Source organism: Zingiber officinale, chromosome 6A (genome assembly GCF_018446385.1).
Source record: "Zingiber officinale cultivar Zhangliang chromosome 6A, Zo_v1.1, whole genome shotgun sequence".
NCBI lineage: Eukaryota > Viridiplantae > Streptophyta > Magnoliopsida > Zingiberales > Zingiberaceae > Zingiber > Zingiber officinale.
Window position 1 is genome coordinate 74,405,116 of NC_055997.1, and position 17,844 is coordinate 74,422,959.

Below are 17,844 nucleotides of genomic sequence, written 5' to 3' on the forward strand. Positions count from 1 at the left end.
AGGCAATTCCTTATGCTTCAGTTGTAGGAAGCCTAATGTATGCAATGTTATGCATGAGACCAGATATCTATTTTGTCGTGGGTATTGTTAGTAGATATCAAAGTAATCTAGGACAGTGACATTGGACTGCCGTAAAGCATATATTAAAGTACCTGAGAAGGACTAGAGATTATATGCTGGTTTACCAAGCAGATGATTTGCTCCCTGTGGGTTACACGGATTCTGACTTCCAATCAGATAGGGGCAATAGTAAGTCTACCTCAGGTTATGTGTTTACTTTAGGAGGTGGAGCCATAACATGGAGGAGTGTTAAGCAGAAATGCGTTTCAGACTCAACCACGGAAGCTGAGTATGTGGTAGCTTCTGAGGCAGCCAAAGAAGTTGTATGGCTCAGGAACTTTTTGATAGACTTAGATGTGATTCCTGATTTGTCTAAAATCATCACAATTTATTGTGATAATAGTAGTGCAGTAGCAAACTCGAAGGAACCATGAGCCCATAAGGCGAGTAAACACATTGAGTGCAAGTACCACCTCATACGAGACATCGTAAAGCGAAGAGAAGTTGTTGTTGTAAAGATTGCATCAGCAGATAACCTGGCAGATCCTTTCACTAAGGCCCTTTCGGCGAAAACTTTTGATCGGTATGTTGAGGGGATGAGAATCAGATGTATGACAGCATTTATGGCAGCATAGTCTTTTAGTATAAGTGGAAGATTATTAGAATGTATACTAAAAGTCTAGCTTTTTGTATTAACATTTATTTTGAAATAAGAATCACATTGGTCAAATGTCTACATTTATGTTAAGTGTAGTTGTCAATTTAATTTATATTGTAGATAACATGGTGTGATGTGACACACAGAAGATCATATTATCAGTTCCTTATAAATTATAAATAGTAGCTCACAACCAAGATGGAATAAGACAAATCATTGGAGTGGTTGTAGTGTAATTTGGTATTAGTTTATCTTGACTATAAAATTACACTAGTACACTATGAGTGGATTGAGCAGGACCATTTGAGGTAGTTTCTTTTTATACTGACTACATAAAAGAACAAAACCTCTGTTATTATGGAAGTGCGTACTCTTAATCATGATATAATAACAAGCACGTATACTTAATATTTATTTCTTTAATTTATCAAAGGGTGAGATTTAGTTCGTTAAATCAATAGGCCCAATAAGTTGGGAAATGATATTATTTATATGGTGTGTTGTTGATTATAGAATGAAACTGTGTCCTAGTAATCTAGGTTGATGATGTCTCCTTGAGGAGCTCATAAGGATTGTCATGTAAACCCTGCAGGTAGACTTACTCCGACATGACAATAAGGTTGAGTGGTACTACTCTTAGAGCTAGATATTAATTAAGTGAGTTGTTAGTAACTCATTTAATTAGTGGGCATTCGATATCTTAAACACAGGGAGACTAGCACACTTATGATAAGAAGGAGCCCATATTGTAATATGGAATTTGTGTAGTAGTGCAATAATAATTCTTTAGTGGTATGAGTTAGTATTGATGAACTTGAGTTGGGTGTTCGAGGTGAACACGGGAAGCTCAAGCTCATCGGGAGATCAAAACCAATTCCTCCTCTCGGTCTCTGTTGTAGCCTCTTATTTATAAAGCCTTATATCTACTTAAAGCCAAGCTTCTTACCCATCTTGTTGTGGTAGGCCAAGCCAAGCTTGGAGCCCAAGCTAGGGTCGGCCAAGCCAAAGAGTGGAGCAAAGTTTATGGCCGGCCAAGCTTGGAGCCCAAGCTAGGTGGCCGGCCACATTAAAATAAAAGGGTATTTTAAATTTAAAATTTTTTCCTTTTGTGGAAGCTATGGTTTTAAAAGAGAGTTTTTAAATTTTAAAATCTTTCCTTTTATAGTTTTCTACAAAGGATTAAGAGAGAGGTTTGATATCTTTCCTTATTTATAGTTAAAAGGAAGATTTTAATTTTTGATAAAACTTTTCTTTTTTGTAATCATCCACATGTTTTAAAAGAGAGATTTTAATTTATAAAATTTTTCTTTTATAACCAACAAGGGATTTAAAAGAGAAATTTTTTTATTAAAATTTCTTACCGGAAACAAATAAGGAAGTTTTAATTTTGTGTTTAAAACTTTCCTTGTTTGGAGCACAAGTATAGGGTCGGCCATGACAAGCATTAAAGGAAGTTTTAATTTTTTATTTTAAAACTTTCCTTTTTAGTTATTGGCAAGGAATATAAGGAAGTTTTAATTATGTTTAAAACTTTCCTTTTTTACCAAGACCAAGGATTATAAAAGAGATAGAGGGGTGCCTCATGAGATAACACATCTTCTATTCCTCTCTTCCAATCCTTTGGTGGTCGGCCCTTATCCTTTTCTCTTCTCCTTTTGTTTTCTCTCTTGGAGGTCGGCGGCATCAAGCATTGTTTTCTCTTGGTGGCCGGTTGCTTAAAGGAGAAGAAGAAGAGAATGAAGCTATCTTGTCTAGCATCCCTTGGAGGTTAGTTGGTGACCGGATCTAGGAAGCAAAGGAAGAAGCTTGGGTGGATTTAATCTTGGAAGATCGTCGCCCACACGATGTCCAAGAGAAGGAGAGGAATACAGCAGAAGATCAAGAGATCTATAAGCTATAAAAGGTATAACTCGTTATTAGTTTCCGCATCATAACTAGTTTATCTTTTGTATAGATCTTGAAAAACCAAACACAAGAGGTTATCGGTTTTAGGTTATCATCTTTGTTATCGATTTTATTGTTTGATTTCATGTTTCGATATTATACTTTTATTGAGGTCTCTATAGTTAAACCTACTTTACTATAAGAAGTTAAATATCCGATTTCTTTGAAAGGCTTTGTATAGGAAGTGGTGGATGATCTCATATCCAAGAAGGCCTAGTGCCTCACCATGTTTAACCTGCAAGTCGATCTTTGAAATAGATATTTGATTAACTTCTATAATATAGTTTAACTTAGAAAGATCACATCGGTTAAATTTGGAGTAAAAATGTTAAGTATCATTTCCAATCCAAGTTTAACTTCTGAAGGACAATTTGGATTAATAATGTTAAGCATTGTTTGCAATCCAAATTTAACTTCAATAGAGTACATGGGTAGCTAGGATAGTTCTATACTTGTACAAATTTTTGTACAGAGAAACTAGGACGATATTCCGAGTAGCAACTAACAGAATCCACCTGGCTTCCACGATCTACCGAGATTTCCATTGCCTCAGTATTCGACTACCCAAGGATCAGGTCCTCTAGGCCTATCGAATCCATTTGGCTTCTACGATCTATCAAGATTTCCCTTGCCTAGCCTGCAACTAGGACTTTCCTTACCTAATCGCAGTTAGGACTAGTCACTCTGTTGACTTCCCACCATTTCCTAGCCACAACTATGACTTCCCATGATCAAACTCCATTAAACTTACTTAAACATATTTGTCGGACATTAAAATCTTGGAGGTCGATTGCACCAACAATCTTCCCCCTTTTTGATATTTGACAAATATGTTTAAGTTAAGTCTATTTATAAGATTTAGATTTCTAACTTAAAACCTTCTTCTTCCCCTTTTTCATTCATCAAAAAGAATCATTCATAAATATCATTGATTTCTATGGTGTTCCCTTAACTTTGCACCAACAATGAAGTAATATCTCCCTCTTGAAAGACACTAATAAGATGTATTTAGGGTTTTCAAAATGAGTATATTTTGAAAAAGCATTTGTTCAAAAATTTTGCAATATCATTTTCAAATATTTGAAACCAATATTCAAAAAATATTTCTGCATTGATTTTAAAAATATTTTCAAGGAATTTTCAAAGAACTAATTATAATTTTTTAAGAATATTTCTCAAAAAGGTATTTTAAGGCTTGAAGTATTTTTGCAAAACCAAAATTAATGCTTTCAAAAAATTTCAAGTTATTTTATAAAATTTAATTTCAAAAATATTTGATAAGTATTAAGAGTTCTCAAAGATAAATTTTAAAAAGATTTGTTAAGAATTTTTATTATCCATCCTTTTCAAGGAGTTTTTTAGAATATTTTTCAAAACATGGTGATTTTGAAGAAAGTATTTTAAAAAGAGAATGCTTAAACTCAAAACTTTTCAAACCCTTTTTGAAGATATATTTTCAAAAATATTTCAAATTGAAAAATATGTCTTTCAGTATAGTCTCTTCCCCTTAACCAGACATTCTTTTTAGATATCCTATTTACTCACAAGGAAGACATTCCTATATGTGTCTAAGAGTCATTATTGACTTAAAGATCTAAAGAATTAGATGAGGAACAACAATAATTTATATAGTTAATACACCCAATCAATCATCAATCAAAGTTTTAAAAATATTTTTAAGAAAATAGATTTATAGGTTTTCAAAAAAATATTTTAAATTTTAATTTTCTTAGCATCTCACCCATTCTAATTTTTCAAATATGATAATTCTATAATTGTGTGAGATGACTTTAAAATTTTGGTTTGATTTTAGTTTAACTTCAATTATTTAAAGTTAAATTTGGGTTAAATTATTAAGATTAATTAAATTGATATTAATGGTAGCATTATTATTATTATTATAGTATGAATTAATTGAATTAATAATGTTTTATTAATTTATTAGTTTAAGATTAATTAATGATTAATTTAAAATTAATTAAGTAATTTTTTTTTTAAAATAATGATTATTAATTGAGTTAATGTAATTTTAATCGTGATGGTATAATTTATATAGGTTGATTTTTAGATTAATGATTGAATTAAATTTAATTTGGAATAATTCAAAAGTTAGTTTCAATAGATTAATTAGTATTTTGAGTTCTATTTAGTATGATTATTTTATATTTTAATTTATTTTTAACTAATAAAAAATTAATTTATAATTGTTGGATTAATTATTATTTATTTCAATTAAGGTTGATTATTATTTTAATTGTTGATTAAAGTTTCATAATTAATAGTTATGGTTTAATTGATCATGAATTATTATTAATTAAGGATTAATTTAATTAGTTTCTTAGGAATTAATTAGGTAAAGATTTAAGAATTAATTTTATTTAAATTTTTTAAATGTTAGAGTACTTAATTTGTTGATTAAAATTAAGATTTCAAGTTGAAATTCATTAAGAATTAATTAAGTATATTAAGTTAAATTGTAAAGTTAATTATTAATTTAATTAAGTTAAACTTATTAATTATCGATTTAATATTGGTTAAGGTTAAAGTATTTTATTTATTGATTAAAGTCATTAAAGATTAATTATGTCTATTAAGGTAAATTAGTTAATGATTAGGATTAATCAATCAATTAATTTAGTTTTAATTTAAAGTTATTTAGTTTGCTTTTAAATTACACTTGAGTTAATTTAAGTTTAAGTTTAGTTTAAATTAAGTTTATTTTAATTTTAGTTTAAATTAAGTTTGGTTTTATTAAATTAATTTGAGTTTTAATGAAGTTTGAATTAATTTAAAGTTGTAATTAATTTTAGATTTTTAAGTTATGTTTTTACATTTAAATTTAATTAGGTTTTAATAATTAGATCTAATATTTGAATTAAAGTTTTAAAATAATTTTAACTAAGTTTTAAAATAATTTTTTAAAATTAAGTTCTAAAATATATTTTTCTTTAATTAAGTTTTAAAATAATTTTAATTAAGTTTAAAATTTTTTTATTAAGTTTAAAAATAATTTTAATTAAGTTTTAGAATAATTTTAATTAAGTTTTAAAATAATTTTGATAAGTTTAATTAAGTTTAAAACATTTTTTAATTAAATTTAATTGAATAAGTATTTTGAAAAAGGTTGTTGAACCTATGTTATATTCTAACTTAGCTTTGGGTTAATCAAGTAAGGTTCCTAAGGATAAGTTTTCTGTTTAGTTGTGAGGCATATGACCTTCTTGTATATCAACAGTGGACTACTTGCCGAATACTTTCCAAAATAGTTCTGCCCAAAAATTTAATACTAAGTTTTGGTATAACTAGCTCATGTTTGACTGGGGTAGCTTCGATCAAATCATTAAGTCTAGTGCACCAGGTAGAATACATAGGATTCAGCCTAGACATGCGTTCGACAAAGTTTCCTTCCGATACTATGTTATTAGAGTTTGGTAAACCTTTTATAATTAATCGTTCTAAACTAATATCATAAAGAGAAGATGCATGACATGATATATAACAAATAAATATGTTTGATCATGACAAGTCAATAAATTCAAAGAATTCATATTATTATTGTTTTATTTATTATTATTATTATTATTATTATTATTATTATTATTATAGTTGTTTTATTATTGTTATTATTATTATTATTATTGTTATTATTATTATTATTATTATTATTATAGTTATTTTATTATTGTTATTATTTATTATTATTATTATTATTATTATTATTATTATTATTATTATAGTTGTTTTATTATTGTTGTTATTATTTACTTTTATTATTATTATTATTATAATAGTTGTTTTATTATTTTTATTATTATTTACTTTTATTATTATTATTATTATTATTATTATTATTAATTTGTTTCATAATTAAAGGGTACATGATTATAATTAGGTTTGTGGAAGTTTTGTTTTAGATTTGATTTTGATTTATAACTTAAATCTAGATTTGTGAATTGATAAAATTATTAATAATATTTTCTATTTTATCAATTTTATTATTCAAAATATTATTTTATTTTTCTAGTTTTCTAAAATTTGATTATGTATTTAATTTATAGTTTAATTTCTTATTTTTATTTTCTAAATTTTTAGTTAAATTTTGTTTATTGTTAGTTAATTTTAGATAATTATTATTTTGATTTAAATTCAAATTATCTTGAATAAATAAATTTTGATTAACTAGATCTAGGTCTTAATTAATGTTTGGATTGATTTGATCAGTTTTAGTTACATTTGAATTAATTAAGTTTTTATTAATTAAATTAGTTTTGTGAAGTAATATAGGATTTTCATGCTTTTTTCATAGTACAATTTAAACAAGAAAAATCTAAAGCATATAAATTTTCATGTAATTTAAATTTATTTACCTTAATTGCTCCCCCTGGATCCTTAGATCTTCTTTCCGAATATTGAGATTTGTAGTGTCCCAAATTTTAACTCTTGAAATATTCGATGTGGTCCTTCATTTTTCTGACTCTAAGCATTGGTTACTCCTTTGCCTCTGGTAGTGCAAATCGATTTTTTGGACATTTACTTTTGTAATGCCCTTTTTCTCTACAATTAAAACATGTTATGTGTTCTTTAAATTTTATATTTACAATATTACCTTTTGAATTCTCATTAGGATTCTCCCCCTTAACAATTGTCATCTTGGATTCAGGCTCGAGCATTTAGTCAGACTCAGGTTCAAATCCATCTGCCTCCTTGACGATTAGTGCCATGAAGTTGATTTGGTTTTGATCTTCTAAATTTGTCTCTGAGGATAGCTCTCTGGATTCAGACTCAGATTCGAATTCACTTTCACCTTGATCTTCTAACCTCGACAGAGTCTTGTGAAGTTCGATCAATTTTGTCCACATCTCGAATGCGTTCTTGTAACCTTCTAATTGACACAAAACTTTATTAGGCAAAACACAAATTAATATGTTCATTACCTTTATGTTGGCTTCTTAGTTTTGAGAAGATTGTCTCAGTGCAATTCAGTTATTGAAATTGTTGCTTCCAATGAAGCATTCCATCATTTGCCTCCAAGAATTGAAGTAGATTTTATCGTATGGTGGAGGTTGATAGATGCTTCTCCCTTCTCGACAGGATGTCGACATTCTTGCAAGAAAAGAAATAGAAAACAAATTTCCAAAACTTTCGTCTTGGGATTAATAGTGCGGGATAAAATTTTTTTAAAAAAATATTATTTAAGAATTAAGAGAAACCACTTTTATAGAAAAAGAAAAAGGTTTTTAAAATTGCTCCAAAAAATGGTTAAGTAATTTCAGAGCTACCAGACTCTGATACCAATTGTAGGATCGAAAGAGTGTTATAGAGGGGGGAGGGGGTGAATATCGCGCTTTTAAAAAACTTTTCATTTAATCGTTTGAATCAAAGTCGTGCAGCGGAAAGTAAAAAACAAGTTCGATTACTTGGTTCGGAGCCTAGGTCGACTCCTGCTCCAAGGTCGGCGATCCTTGATCACACCGTTGGGCAATCTACTAAAACTCTTCTTTCCGAAAACCTCGAAAAGAAGCAGTGCGTACAATATGCAAGAATATAAGATAGTAACAACCTACTATCTTATGCGAATTTAAGTACAATGCAAGCTTTAAAATAAAAGTATACCGACACTTATATGGAAGATGAAGCTTGGTCGGCACTTGAACAAAGTAGTTGCTTGCGTGAAGACGAGTTGTAGAGCAGTAGCATGAACAGCAACAGCTAGCACAGAGATGAACTTCGAACCAAACAGATTTTGTTACTCAGCCTCCGACCTGGAGCTCACTTTTATAAGAGTCATCGACGTTCGGTCGACCGATCCCTAGGTTCAGTCGACCGAACCAGCTCCCTTCCATATTTGCTGAGATCTGATGCTGATTCAATCTTCGACATTTAATGACATTAAAGTGTTCGGTCGACCGATCACTTTTTTTGGTCGACTGAACAGAAATCCTTCCTTGTTCACCAAGATCTGGAATTAATGCGCCATTAAGTGATGATTGTTCGGTCGACCGATACCCTAGTTCGGTCGACCGATTAGTCTCTCTTCCTTCTTTGCTTTTGCTCGATCTGGATTGTGCTGAGTCATCAGGGCTCAGTCGACCGATTCTCTGGTTCGGTCGATCGATCAAGCTTTGATCGGACCCTACTCTTTTTTGGTCTAAACTGATATCTGCTCTGAGTTGGCCTTGTTCGGTCGATCGATCATCGGGTTCAGTTGACCAATCAAGCCAAACCTACAAAACAGTGTTAGATAATAATCTTGCAAAACAGATATTAGCACAGTAATAATGCATGAGTAATAATAATAGACAATTCAACTGTCTTGATCTCAACTTGGGAACCTTCCCGGTTTCTTTAGTTGGATCAGCGACCTTAGGTTGTTCCTTTCAGGAACACAACCTCACTGTCATTCCTCCAGTTGCTTACCTCAACCTACCTGCCAAACGTTGATCCTCTAGATCTGTTTGGACTTTGCTTGCTCAGTGTCTGATCGCCTGATTCACTAAGACTTTTCCTGCAATACTACATTAGCTAATAGTAATAATAGTAATACAAAATATTATGGTAAATCTAAACTTAGATTTACCGAGATCAGCTGGTCCGGTCGACCGCGCGCGGTCGATCGGAAACCATTCGATCAACCTTGCTTAGAGTTCACTCCTCCAAGACTTCTAGCTACCTAAGGTTATCTCCCCTAAAGATTTTCACCATCTGGCTTCACTTACCAGAACCTAAGATTACTACCTCCTAGGATTTTCTCCATCTGGCTTCACTCACCAAGACTCAGTATTCGGCTACCCAGGGATCAAGTCCTCCAGACCTATCGAATCCACCTAGTTTCCATGATCTACCGAGATTTCCCTTGCCTCAGTATTCGGCTACTCAGGGATCAAGTCCTCCAAACCTATCGAATCCACCTGGCTTCTATGATTTATCGAGATTTTCCTTGCATAGCTTGTAACTAGGACTTTCCTTACCTAACCGCAGTTAGAACTAGTCACTCGGTTGATTTCTCCCCCTTGCCTAGCTACGACTAAGACTTCCCATGATCAAGTTCCATTAAACTTACTTAAATATATTTGTCGGACATTAAAGTCTTGGAGGTCTATTGCACCAACACCATATTGTTCTGAGCTCTCTAGGTCTATCGGTCGATTTTGACTAAAATTAGCTAATAAATTTAGAGAGCTCAGAATGATATGGAACTTGATCATATGTATTTGTCTAGCTCTTTTAATTATATTCATGCGTTCAAATATCAAATTGATATACTATATTAAAAATAATAATTTTTAAATATAAATTAATTATTTAAATAAAAAAATAATCAATTGATATGCTACAACAATCAATTTGGAATTATTGATGAAAACGTAAATAGTTGATTTTAATATTTCAAAACTTTAGATGGTGGTTTAATAATTTACCGAAAAGACAAATAACATCTTTGTTATGGGATTCGGTTGGAAAAATTATTATATATTAATTAACAATTATCTACTATTATAAATTGATAGTACTAGTTTCAATCTGGTAAATTAATGAATTCTAAATTCTAATAATGGAGGGCCTAAAATGAAACTTTTACGCGCCTCTATTGTATCTGCTTGGCTGAAGCCGAAGCCGAAGCCGGTTACCCGAGATTCGGCCCACCACAATACATACACCACATGGGTCGACGTGGTTTGACGATGCAGCGGGTCCCACGCGAGACGACCACTTAGGAGGATCTGCTGCAAATCAACCTGCTAGCCTACACTGCTAAACTGCTTTATTTTTTTTAAAAAAAAAATCTTATTTTTATTGTTTTATATTTTAAAATATTAAAGAACACTGCATAATTTTGCATAAAAATATCTTTTTATAAAATTATTCCAATAATGTTATAATAAATTTGGCTAAATTTATGTAATATTGGTCCCAATTACATTAATATTAAAAAAAAGTAAAATAATATTAGTTTTTATTAAATAATATTAGCACTTATTTTTTAATGATTTCTCATCGACATAACAATATTTAATTTAACGTAAAATAATATTAAGTTTCATTAACGAAATAGACATCCATGAGGAATATTCCTCGATGCTAACAGTTTGGGCCTTGAGGTTGGCCCAATAAGGGCCGCCGATTTAGCCCGGACCGAACCGTATCAGCTCATCTGTATCTCTCGCGTCGATCATGGAAGCCGCCGTCCGCTTCCTCCACTTCCCTTCCACCGTCGCCGGCGTTGCCGCTCCCCCTCGCCTGAAACCTCGATCCCTCCCGTCCCTCCGTCGTCACATAAATCAGGAGTTTCCTTCCTCCTCCGTCTCCGTCTTCCGTCCATTCCCCTTCCACCTCTCTCTCAGGCCTTACCACAAACACCTTGCGCCCTCTCCCAAAGCCCTCTCCCTCCCTCTTCCTCTTCCCCCACTCGATGTCGACCGAATCACACCGCTCGCCGTCTGTAAGTGGTCCGCCGTGCTCGCCCTCGCTCTCGTCGTGACCAAGAAGACCGTCGCTCTCCTCCTCGACCCTTTCTTCTGGACCTATTTCAGCTGGTCCTGGATCTTCTGGCCCTGGATCTCCGCCGTAGCCCTCGGCTTCTACGGCCTTCACTGCGCCCGGCTTCACTCTCTCGGCCTTGCCTCGCCCTTTCAGCAGATCGTCGTCGTTACCGCCGCCGTTGCCTGGCTCACCGTCGTGCCCCCGGCTCACTTCAATGGCTTCCTCGAGGGCTGGCCCATTTTGCTCTTCTTTGTCTATCAATATTTCTTCTTCTTCGAGTCGTCCGTTCGCCGGCGCCTCTATGGAGACCTCTACCCTCGCCCTCACGACTCCAAGTGGGACGTCCGCCTCCCCCGCCCCTTCCAGGTTGGCTTCTCCATCCTCGTCTTGGTTGGACACTGGCTTGCTGCGTATGAGGGGCCGGAGTTGCACTTAATCCCTGGTGGGTGGGCCAATGCTGGGATCTGGGTTCTCATCCTGATGACTTTATTCATGCGCTACCATTCTGTTCTTTATCTGGCCAAGTACTCGGAGAAGGTGGCGGTGCCAATGGAGGTGGTGCAGTTCGGCCCTTACAGGTGGGTTAGGCATCCCATATACGCTTCTACAATGCTTCTGTTCGCGGTGCATTGCATTACTTTGAGGGCACCGCTCAGTTTGCTGTTCCTTTGTGCCGTTTGTGCGGTTTACTATGGGCGGAAGGCGGATTTGGAGGAAGAGCTTATGTTGGAGTCCTTTGGGGAGAGGTATGAAAACTACATGAACAAGGTCAGATATAGGCTAATTCCATTTGTGTACTGAGTTCTTATGATCTTTGGTCGGTCTGCTACAAAGTTGATATTTTGCCATTTTTTTGGTGAATTTTGGTGTGTAGTAGATGAAAGAGAGAATGCTTGACTCTTCGGTTGATCACCATGTACTACAAAAAAACAGAACCTTTGTCCTTCCTTTGTACTTGGGAACATGGAATGACCTTCAAAAAGCTATTGAATTTATCAGTTCTTGTCTTTAGTTTTGGAGGGTTTGTAATTTATAAACACAAATATATCTGAGCTTTGGCAATTTAGCCATTTTTTTGTTCCTACTTAGACTAAACTTAGGTTCTAGTAGGGTTTAGTGAATCTTTATTCCTCATATGCTATGGGCACCTATTGAGATTTGAAAGTGTTTAAAATGTTATGATATATTTTGGATTACTAAATTGTTTGATTATTTTTAAAATTAAAAAAAATGTCTGAGAATTGAAGAGTTTTCTTAATATTCCTTTATAAGAATATAAGTGACATGTGTAACATTGTAAACGTTTGAGAAAGGTTGATTGAGAGGAGGATAAGCATTGAATCAGATTTATTTGAAAAAATAATAAGTTCATACCATTTATTTAACAAGATATTTATGGCTAAACATTGGTAACAAGGACGATTGGGAGGGAAAAGAGTAAGGATTTAAATATCATCTTTTACTGATAGAAAATTTTTATCACAGAGCTCCTAGAAAATTATCATGGTGGATCTAAAAGAAGACAGTGGAGTAGCAGAGTTGAGGATAATAAGATAAATGCATGGAGTGGCAATGAAAAAATAATTTATTTTTTTTATTAAGGAATAGCTAGATTAACTCTGGTAGAAGATTAAATCAGTGAATGTATCATTAAATGGTATAATAATTCAATTATTCAAATGATGTATATTGTAATTCTTAGAAGCGTATTATTCATTTACTGAATTCTTCAAAGTTATATCACATTCTGACATATCTGATACCCAATTTCGATGTATATTAGTCTATTTTGTAACTGACAGAATGCTAGAAAGTATACTATAATCGAGATTAGAAGAATTATGGCTCTAACTGACAGAATGCTTGAAAGCATATGTGAATCAAGGTAAGAAGAGTTATGGCTCCATGTAGAGATTGAAGACGACGGGGATATTCTTCTGATGAAAAATTGTACTTGTATGGATAGTTGGTTAGATTTCATGGCTTCCTCACCAGCAAGGGTACAACATCCTCTAGCAACTCTTCAGATATATGCATGACACCCTCCAAGAATGTCTGCATATTGTCATCTGCAATGTGAGTACTCTTAGCTAGCAGTTTCCTTCTTGTTTCATCTGCTTCAGGCCAAGGTTGTTGTGTCACCAAGATCAGGGGTCTTAACACTGTAGATTCCTTTGAAGCATAATCTGGACCATCTGCAAGAATACCTGTCATTTGGACTTTTGGCTTCTTCACAATGCAACTCCCCACATTAAAATATTCTTGGGCCTTAGGTTCCTAATGTGAGGTATAATGCAGGTGGAGACCTTCATAGGTCACTTGTAACATCTCTCGATTTTCCAACTACTTCTCTACTTGCTTCTTGGCATTACAACATGGGTTGGTGCATTTATAGTAACTCCTGTAAGCTGCCAAGAAAGGAAAATAGTTTTTTGTTTTTCTTTTTTGCTTTCTCTTTAATATGAAGCTAATTGTCCCATATTATCAGTTATCGAACTTAAGGTTGGATGAGCTTTTTATAGTGATCATACCATGTTAGTCCTAGGCCCCAACTCTTTGGTGTTGGCTATAGTAATATTCAAATTGCATGAATTTTCTTTGTGTCTCCTTTCCTGTGCACATTTAACTCTAACCAATTTAATTTGTCTAACACTGGAATTTATTTGTCCATGAACAATGTCTATACCATGTCACTATTTTCTATTATTTAATATTTATGGAAGCGACACCTAGCTACTAGCAGTTTCTTATAGTATGCTTGTAAAAAGTTTATTTCAATTATTTATTTTCTTACTAGTAAAATATAAACTTGCCTTTGTTGTGGAATTAGTGATTTCGTTTAAATGGTCGTCCAATGTTGGTGTAAAATCTAGGCGAAAGGAAATCAAACGTCCTGAAGAGGGTGGTTGGTTTCTTGTTATAGGTGACATAAGATCATGTAATAACTGAAGAAGACTTGTATCGTTTTGGAACCTTAAATGAGTTTTGGCGGGGATAAGTTTGCCGATACATTAATGTTAGGGCTTCTAGGCAAAGCTCAGTATAATTAATTTTGGGAAATTAGTAAGTTTATTGTAGGGGCATATCTGTCAATATGCCATTCATGAGTTAAGGCTTGTAAGAAAATTTTTGATACATGGATTTTTTGGTGGGAACATACTATGGCATTCATGAGCGGAGGCTTGTAAGAAGAATCCTTATACACCAGTTCTTGGCGGGGATATGTTTGTCAATCTGGCAAGGGTTTAGGCTTGTAACAAGAAGCCTTTATTTTTTTGGAGATTTAGCAAGTATATGGTAGGGATATGTTTATTGATATGACAATGGTGATACAACAATTGTAAGAGTGAGTTGAACCTCAATGCCGGAGTTGATTGGCATCGACCTCTGTCAGGAACTAGACCGCTAAACACGCATATGCGCAACGGAAATCATCTAGTTCCTTCCAGGAGATTCATGCAAAGGGAAAGAAAAATATACTAAGTTTTTCATAAGATTATAAGAGGTTATAACTTTGGTGCGTGCACACGATCTCCCGACAGCTCGGATCACAGCACGATCTCACGTTCGCGCCTCTACGGTATCCACATGAACAAGCGTTCGTTTGTCTCACAAACTCACAAAATGGAGATAGGTTGTGCTAGCAACCTAGAGAAAGGATTTCGGCCAAGAGAGGAGAAGAGAAAGGAGAATGAAGAACTAACTCAAAAAATGGAGAGAAATTGCTTAAGTATTTTCATCCAATGAAAACACTTAATTAACATTAATAGTCTTAATGAGCATTTACACTCCATTAAGGACCATACTTGAAACTCTTCATTTCAAATTCAATTTCGAAAATTGAATGAAATGAATCATTAAATTTTGAAATTCAATAAATCTTTCCATTAATCCTCACTCGAGTCTAACTCAAGTCTAATTCACTTGAGTCTAACTCAAGTCTAATTCAATCGAGTCTTATTCAATTAATCTCATGCAATTTCAAATTCAATGAATCATATTTCATTAATTTGAATTGACTCCTTGAGTCTAGTTTGAATTTGACTTAATCCAACAAGTAGATCCAATTGAGTCTAACTCAATAAGTCCAATTCGGATAAGACCTAATCCAATGATTCATCATATAAACTCATCTCCAAATCTACTTGTTCTTTGTGTGTGACCCAATAGGTTCTCGTAACGTTGACAATGTACCCAAATCAACATTTAGATACATAAGTAATGAGTGACATCTAGCAAAGCATCATTGCTACCCAAGTGACGAGAAAGTCGAGATCGAACCTAACCTGTCCGTGGCTATTATCTTGTATGACTTTGTCTCTCTATTCTTGATATCTAGATTGATCAATGAGACATAGATCGTGTCATCCTCTTATCAACCTTTGTGTTTCTTGATCTCTAAGTAGATACACTCAATCAAATAAGCTCAATATCTTATATTGACTCATTTGCGCATGGTCATGCTTTCTTGTGTCCTACTAATCAAGGAGACTACAGATATCGCTTCCGTCATATGGAAGGGATAGATTCCATTTACATCACTCTCATCCCTCCGCATAATTCATTGCATACCAGTGATCGACTTTATTGTTCACCTTGTTACAGGTGACGTTTGCTGATACCAAAGTACACAATTCCTTATGTAGGGAACCGTAGCGACTTCAGGTCTAAGGACTATTCATACCAATAGTCACATGAGAATGTTTATGACACTCATATAACGATCCATGAAACATTCTTATTGCGGGTCATTCAGTATATATTCTCTAATATATATTCATGTGTCAACCTGATATCTCATATCCATGACTTGTGAGATTAAGTCATCCGTTGACCTACATGTTAGTCTCAACGCATTAATATTGTCCTTGTATATTAACGCTCGACTAGGAATAGTCAAGAGTAGTGTTCTATGTATATCTACAATATCTCACTAATAATTTAACCAATTGATATGCTGTAGATAAGAACCTACTATCCAAGGACATTATTATACTTGTTCAATCGGCACTGAACTGAAATAAATATAATAACCAACTTTGTCTTTTATTAATAATGATATATGATACAAAATGAGTCCTTTACAATCGTCTCATAATTGGTATTAGAGCTAACACTAACAACCTCATCCCACCTATCTCCATCATATCATGAACGACATTGTCCCACCCTCAATGGCTGATGATACTCTCCCAACTATCAACATTGATGCCCCGATGATCATTTGTCCATCATCTCACCTCCTTAGGACACTGATGTCCTAATTGTTGTTGGATTTCCGATCGTCCTAGTCAACTTCTAACCACTATTGATTTTCCCATTGGGCATTCACGACAATGTCTCATGGACGGGGCATGATTAGAAAATCATTAGCAGTAAGAAGTCGACTGGGATGATAGGAAAATCACCAATGACGATCTTCAACGTCCCAAAGAGATGGGACAATGGGAAAATGATGACCCAGTTGAGATATCAATGTCAACATCTTGGGGAGAGAAATCATCAACCACTGAGGTGGGATGACACTGTCCATGCTGATGGCAGCCGGTGGGACAAAGGCAGTGCCAGAATCAACTCTGTTGCAAAAGTTTATGCTAGGCTCGTAAGAAGAAACCTTGTATAGTTTTTGAGAAGTAGGGAGTTTATGGTGGGGGCCTGTTTGTAAGTAAATATGGCAGTAGCGAGCAAAGGTTATCCGAATTGATTCTGTGAAAATTGCTAAAATAAAGATTGGTCTTTAAATATAATTAGATGCCTTTGTGGCCTCTAATTAAGTCATAAAACTGGAGCATAGTTAAAAGGTTATCTGTTTATGGTCGCATGTGCAATAAGCTATACTAACTGATCACTTAGCCCTGGTTTATAAATTAGAGAAATATTATAATCTACTATAGGTGGTAGTGTATTTTCATGGATCTTTCTCTGAATTATTTGGGCTTATGATTTCTCTCTTTAATGAGTTATCTACACTGAAAGAAACAAATTGTAAGAATATTTATATATATTCTCTCCTTCAACATATATATGCAAGGGTTTCCTCAGAGTTTGAGATATTATAGTATTTCTTAATTGAAAAAACAAATAATATCCTTCTCTTTTGCAATGCAATTTAATTCTATAGATCCTTACTCTCGTGCAGTCTCTTTACTGACTATTCTTTTGGTTTATCAAAAATTTGGATGAGGTAAATGGCAATACCCCGGACAGCATGAAGTATTGCGACAACACTGCTTTCAATTCAACATCCTAATGAAAGATGTATTGGGAACGAGTTAAATTCTTGATGGACTTCTGGCAGTACTTTCTCCACATGTAACCATCATCAGCTATTCTGCAAATCTTCATCCGATTCTTCGACTTCCCTAAGCTCCTCTCTGGTGCAGACAACCTGCAGAGGTTTCATTTTTCTAGGACACAGATTTAGCTCAAAGTGGAAACACATCAAATTCAAGAGATCTTCACCGAGGTGGAATCGAATGCTTGGTCTGAAAGATTGTGGACTTTCTTTGTACTGCAGCCTCTTTGACGTAGAGGATGACTCTGTTTGGAAGCTCTGATTCATGTGTGGTTCAGATACTTCAGTGACGAAGGAAACAAGAAAGAAACTTAGAAGTTGAGGCACGAGAATTCACAGTATTAACTCTCTGCTTCGATAATATCGTGTGTAAATTTTGTTGGTTAGGACATCTCCAATTGTTAGA

The 17,844-nt window shown here is 33.9% G+C and overlaps 1 protein-coding gene across 1 annotated transcript; it reads left to right on the forward strand.

The window, feature by feature from the left end:
- The first annotated feature begins 10,795 nt into the window (after positions 1-10,795).
- Positions 10,796-12,225, forward strand: LOC121996570. The gene has a single exon (XM_042550582.1). It carries the CDS (start codon positions 10,835-10,837, stop codon positions 11,942-11,944), a length of 1,110 nt encoding a protein of 369 aa, XP_042406516.1. The 5' UTR covers positions 10,796-10,834; the 3' UTR covers positions 11,945-12,225.
- The last annotated feature ends 5,619 nt before the right edge of the window (positions 12,226-17,844 follow it).